This window comes from Lycium barbarum, chromosome 6, assembly GCF_019175385.1.
Source record: "Lycium barbarum isolate Lr01 chromosome 6, ASM1917538v2, whole genome shotgun sequence".
NCBI classification, from domain to species: Eukaryota; Viridiplantae; Streptophyta; class Magnoliopsida; order Solanales; family Solanaceae; genus Lycium; species Lycium barbarum.
In genome coordinates this window covers 83,835,457-83,841,769 of record NC_083342.1, presented here as the reverse complement: position 1 = coordinate 83,841,769, position 6,313 = coordinate 83,835,457, and the positions used below count along the sequence as shown (strand labels likewise).

At 37.1% G+C, this 6,313-nt stretch overlaps 1 protein-coding gene across 2 annotated transcripts; it reads right to left on the bottom strand.

The window, feature by feature from the left end:
* LOC132644440 (protein N-terminal asparagine amidohydrolase) lies at window positions 1-6,313 on the bottom strand. 2 transcript variants are annotated; one of them, XM_060361033.1, is made up of 11 exons: window positions 6,206-6,313; window positions 6,065-6,084; window positions 4,883-5,068; window positions 4,467-4,531; window positions 4,282-4,381; window positions 4,155-4,193; window positions 3,871-4,056; window positions 1,280-1,458; window positions 720-773; window positions 422-611; window positions 1-284 (listed from the first exon to the last, which is right to left on the bottom strand). In XM_060361033.1, exons 1-10 carry the CDS (start codon window positions 6,243-6,245, stop codon window positions 467-469), a joined length of 1,014 nt encoding a protein of 337 aa, XP_060217016.1. In that variant the 5' UTR covers window positions 6,246-6,313; the 3' UTR covers window positions 1-284; window positions 422-466. The 2 variants fall into 2 exon arrangements, with proteins under 2 accessions (XP_060217016.1, XP_060217015.1); XM_060361032.1 differs by having other exon boundaries at window positions 720-839; window positions 6,206-6,310.

The following is a 6,313-nucleotide window of genomic DNA, read 5'->3' as shown; positions in this document are numbered from 1 at the left end:
TACTATCTGAAAACCGATTATTGTATAAAACAATTAATAAGACAACCTAACAAGAATATTGCCAATCATTTCAAGTTTTGGCTCATCAATGGAGCATGTGAACGGAATTCTTAGTTATTCACTGCTACCTTTATCCTGTGAAACAATCTATTAGGAAAATCCAGTAAAGAAATTCCCAAATTATTTCAAGCTTTTATTCATCAATAGAGCAGTAAGTGGAAAGTCTTAGCTACGACTCCTATCCTTTCCCACAGAAGCAAGGGTGTTCAGAAAACTGCTTTAACCTGCAATAGTTGGAGAGGGTGATATCACCCTTCAGCTTTTTAGCCCCTTTGAAGATGGAAGGAAATCGAGAAGTTAATAAGTACTTTTTCCCCTTTCAGTTGTACCGAACAGCCCTAAGAGAAACAAAAGTACTTACCACAAAACATGCGCCAACTTCCCCTTCCCCTTGAACGAAAGGAACTTAATCAGCGTATGCATAAGATGGGCTGCTAAATTTTGCTTGGTGCCTCACCCAACTCTTATCTTCTGTCCTTCGAAATATACGTGGCTGGTTGAAAGGGAATGTTTCACTCCAATCTGGGTGTTGAATGAGATAGTCCCACTGCCTATAGAAAGAAATTATTAAAATGATGTCTCACATGGATAGCCCGCTGACATGTCAGTGAACCCACGGAAGGAACTAGTGTGCCATTATTGTGGAACTATTGTAGTACCTTCTTTGGTTATCAACGAAATCTGGAGCCTCGGCAGAAGGAGAGGTGGAACACCTAAGAAGGATTTCCTGGTCAGATAAATTCTGTAGCATGAGGGCAATATGCAGCTTACGCATGCTCCTATGATACACAAAAAAAAAAAAAAAAAAAAAAAAAAAGTTCATTAAGAGGTATATTTAAAACATCAAAGAGGCCTAGCTTAAGCGGCAAAACAAAACAAAAAATGTGAACACTTACCTAGGTTCTATCAATTGTTAGTTAATTCAAAGTCTTTTCTTCCAATGTAATTAAGTTCTTGTTAGCTCACTAATGTCTCAGTTAGTATGATTATGAATCTATAAATTTCTCTCACCATTCATCTTAACCAAATTGAAATAATCAGAAGGAAATTTAGATGACAAATTCAGGGAATTAAGACAACAAACTGAGAAATGATATCCTGCTAAAAAAACAAAAAAAACTGGTGAATTGACATGACAGGATAAGAAATATAAACACCATGAATTAATGTTGAAAAGTAGTAAAATAGTAAATAAAGAATCCAAAGTAAGCAGTTTTACCAAGTGCATGGAGCAATTACAAATTGTTCAGTGTGAGTATCATATGTCTCTAGTAATCTTCCATCCCAATGAGGGTCCTCAAAAGATGCAGTTACTCGTATTCTCCTAACAACTTCGTCGGGACATCTTGTTGTTGCGTCAAAGTTTGCTGGTACAATAGACCCAGTGGCAGTTTCCATCTAAGCAAATGAATTTGAAAAAAGTAAGGATCTTTACTCTAAGAAGATCTGCAGTATACTGAGCAAATCATGCTCAAACAATCGTTTACGTCAAGGAGAACCAGAAATTATTGATAATCAGCTGATTGACTCAAGGCACACAGAGAATGTGTAAATAATTCATAATCGCCTGCCTGTTTTCAACCATGCCATTTAGTAATGAAATGAAAACCCAATAACTCCTTGTCACGGCAATTGATATTTACTTTCCATCTCTGTATATGTGCATTCCAAAACCATGTTAGTAGTTGCAATTCTCTCCCTTTGATGCATCATGAATACCAAGCCAACCACTCGATTAGCATCTTTCACTATTAAGGACCAAGAATTTCCATTCCAGACATTTGAGGACCCAATTTGAACACTGAGCATCTTGACCTAAGTCTGCAATCTCTTTTTCTGCTCCCACTTTTCGCAAATACTAAGCAGAATCAGGGCAAAGAGATAGCAGGATAACAAGTAAAATGCAAACCTCACACTCGTTACTTCACTGCAAATTTGGAAGATAAGTCAAGAATTTGCGAATGTAGATCTGAATGTTTAAGCATATATTTCATCTAAGATAGATACACCTACCAGTCTCCAATTCATTAGATAAAATCCCCGACCTAATTAGACGACAGACGTTATTCACAGTTGTACAAAAAGTCAGGAGTGTCAAACAGATTGACTGCTGATTACAGACGTTAACGCTGAGCATCAAGCACCAATAGATATACAAAGCCAAAAAAAAAACCAAGCAAGCAGCTCAAATTCATCCAATTCAGCTCGCTCTATGTATGGCCATTTCGTTTCAAGAATTCAATTGATATGATAGCCATAGACTTGGCGTAGGAAAAGTCAACAGTTCATTTACTCGAAGTAGAATCCAAAAGTCTTATGCTCCTAGAGTGACGTAACATTAATCACTCAACATCTGCTGGAATGTATAGTCAGCAGGTCAATTGTGAGTTAATGAGTTGCTCGAGTTATAAATGAGTTCACCCTCCGTCAAGGAAAAATGATTTCACGCTATTATGTTTAGTCAAAGAGACTGCACAGACCTATAAGCAATATTTCCAATTAAATAAGGCCAAACTCTTCCATTGATGGTAGCATCAGAACATACAAAGATCTTTCAGAAAATTGGCATCATTCTTTCCAACTGGCTATTGTTGGTTACCTCACCTGGGGTAGCAGTTAGTAAGAAGTGCCAGATGGTTCTTATTATTTCTTATTCTGAGATTTCACGCAAAGATGAATTCCATGAAACTTGAGGTCCGCTGCCAATCACCCTATCTCTCACTCTCAGTTCGTGGAATTAACCTGGTCAACCTATCCAGTTAAGGTAGAACAAAAACACTTTTCAGAATTTCTATCTACGGTTCAAGTTCGTCTTTTATCTTATTCAGTTTCACATAATGAGTAGAAACATGTTGCAATGACTTTATTAATTGAGATAATGGTCAAAAGCACACCTCGAGTATCGCCTTTTTTGAGTTTCCTACCTGAACTATCAGGTGTAAGAGTATCCTACCTAAACTATCACCAATTAGTTTGCAAAACACACCTCAACTATCAATTGTTCACTTTTCCTACCTAAACTATCAACAACTAGTTCGCAAAACACACCTCAACTATCAGTTGTTCACTTTTAATGAGGTGTGTTTTGCAAACTAGTTGATGATAGTTCAGTTGGTTATAGTTTAGGTAGGAAACTCTCACACCTGATAGTGCAGGTAAGAAACTCAAAAAATGGTGATACTTGAGGTGTGTTTTTGACCCTTAACCCTTATTAATTTCAAGTAATGGCACCAACTGGAATATATCTAGTGCTTCTTCTGTCCAAATCCAGAATCCACGTCTGGCTGTCACAGGCACTAAGTCAAACTGGAGATCACTTTACTATAGAGTCATATAAAGGAGATTTAACTACGGAACAACTTCCATTAGACAGCTTGCTCCTCGAAAAGAAATGAATTTCACAACTTCTGAAAAGTCACACAGATGTATTGTCTTTGACTCAAAGACTGGATGCAGGTTTTGACCAGTATGTCTAAGGTACTTCGATTTCTTAGAGATACCTCACGAGTTATGTCTACAGCCAAAAAGAATTCAGAATACATACATGATTTATCTAGTAGCTCAGAAGCGGTATTGGAACTTAGAATTTTGAACTGTAACGAAGGTATAATAAAGGCTATTTTATTTTTTTCTGAAATGGCAAACTCCCCTACCCAGGAGCCGAATAGTGACAGACCCACTTTACTCCATTGGTGATCCAAATCCCCAACCTTAAAGATTGCGTGGAGGACTTTTACCACTAAGCTTTTCCTCCCTTGTTCTGTGATAATCAATGGTATAAAATAATATGACATACAAAATGCAGCTTACCAAGAAACCAGTGAAGATGGGGTATGCATTTCCTTCAGAATCTCGTCTTGTATTGTGCCCAAGAACATGGAGAGTGTGAATCTGGAACTTCACATTACTCTTTGCCAGGCTGTCAACTATTTTCTTACACAAAGGAAAGGAATAGCCTTCCAACTCTTCGTGACCTTTTGTGATACCATTAACATGCTGCACAAAAAGCCCAACAAATTCAGCTTCATTATCTAGTCTCTAAATGACTCACTATCTATGTGAAAATCAAAGAAAAAGAAGGGTCTTGGCCTTACTTTAGGTGAGGCATCATCAAAACCACCAATTAGATGAACCTGCATATTATACACTTCCAATGTCAGCATCCACGGTAAAAAAGCTCGTTACTAGTGTTGTCAAACATAAAGGATTACGAAAGAATACATCCAACATGGCATCAGAGCTGTGATTGACAACAAAAGCCAACATCTGGGCTAGGCCAATATCAACAACATCAGGTGAATCCAAGTGAGCAACAGATGTCCTGTAGTGAAGTCACAATCACAATAGTTAGAATTATGCACCTGAATGCAAATTAGCGACGTCTTTTGTCTAAATAGTTATCTTACATTCCACTTTTTTGGTTCCTTATGACAAGGCCCACACAAGTTGTTGCCTCATCCGTGCCAACCACCTTCGTTCAAGAACATAGGAAATTTTTTAGAACAGAACAGCAGACAAATGGAAAATCTTGAAAAAGTTGCTCGCAATATTTTAGGTACTGAAGTAGATCAACATTATATGAGAAAGGGAATGGTCAAAAGATGTGCGCCTCAGCATAAATACAAACAGAGATTGCAACCGCTTTCAGTAACTTAGAATTGTGTTTATATAAATGACCCTTGAAGAGCACTTCCAAAGGAGGAATACATTCAAGAGAAACTACATGCCTCACTATGAAAAATAAGGAAGAAATCCAAATTGGAAACAAGAAACAAGGCCAGATTTCACTTCAGCAGGATTATTAAAGAAAGCATGAACATACATCAACAAGTGCAGGATCCACAGTTGCATATTCTCTCTGGAAAATGTAAACGCATCTATTACGTCTTGATATGCTCGAATTACAGTCTTTAGAAACAGAGAACTTCCTTTCTGCAACCTCATTAAGTGATGACGAAGCAGATGCCAGAACAGGATGCTTCATCAAATCCATCAGGATGTCATGTCCCTGTTCATATCAAGATGTTCTCATTAAGTAGCTAGATAGAAACAGAAAACAAGACTTTGTATCCTTGCAGAGATAAAGAATGACACAATGAGATTTCAGGATTCAATATGACGATTGATGAAGACTCTCTCTGCAACTAATCTTGTTGGTCAATAGGAGTCACTCGAAGCAACCTCCTCAGATGTATTTAATCAATTTAAATTGGTAAAGGAATTGTCCGGCCCTTCGCCGGACCCCGCGCATAGCGGGAGCTTAGTGCACCGGGCTGCCCTTTTTTTTTTTTTTTTTGAATTGGTAAAGGGATCATCAGTTATGCATCTCCAAAATTATTTGCCTGTGATAAATACTGTCTGCCCCTTTTCCGACTATTTGATCGGATTATAAAATTGCCTATGATTTATTTTTTGATAGGTTGAAATTGACTATGATTAGTTTCATCTAAATAGTAATTGATAAGATTATCAGTCTTCTTCAAAAGTAATAAAATTAGCTCAAGGATTACTACAGAAACATTTAGTACAATAAGCAAGCAGTGATTGTAATTGATGAAACTGATTAAACAAAACTAGAACAAAAGAACTTACCAAGTCAGGTGCTACAATCCAAATCAAACAGTTGGTGTAATGTACATATTAGGAAAAACAACACAAAGTGTAGGTTTTTCACTTTTTGGTATACATCTTGTACGCGGGCACTTTTTTTGCCCAACATTAATAACATTTACTATTACTTTTTTTCTTCTGTGCAGCCACATCAATTCTACGGCCAAAGAATTAAAAAATAATAATCTATCAACTTAGCGCAGATGAACAAATTTAACCCAACCAAAAGGGAGAAAGGCGGAGTCTTTAAAGATTAGAGTGCAACAGCATTACTATAAATCAAGCATATATTGGAGTAGACACATTATCTAGGGTAGAAAGGGATTAGTTGCATATGGAGCAACCCGCAATTAAGATTGGAGCTAAACCTGAGAGTTAATAAGGTTGAAGATACCTGAGAAGAAGAAGAATCATCTGTACATAAAGGAGCGCCACCCACGAAGATCATAATGTTAGAAAATGAGAAAGAAATTGTTGACAACTGCAGATGTTTTTTGAAATATACAGAAGTGAAATAGAAAGGCAAGGAGATGACCAGAGTGGACTTTGCCTCTCTCCTCGTTTGGGTGGAACATGGAAGGAATCAAGCTTCTTCATATTTGGTTTTTGTTAAAGTAGCCTCAAGTGTTTTTTATGTTAATAA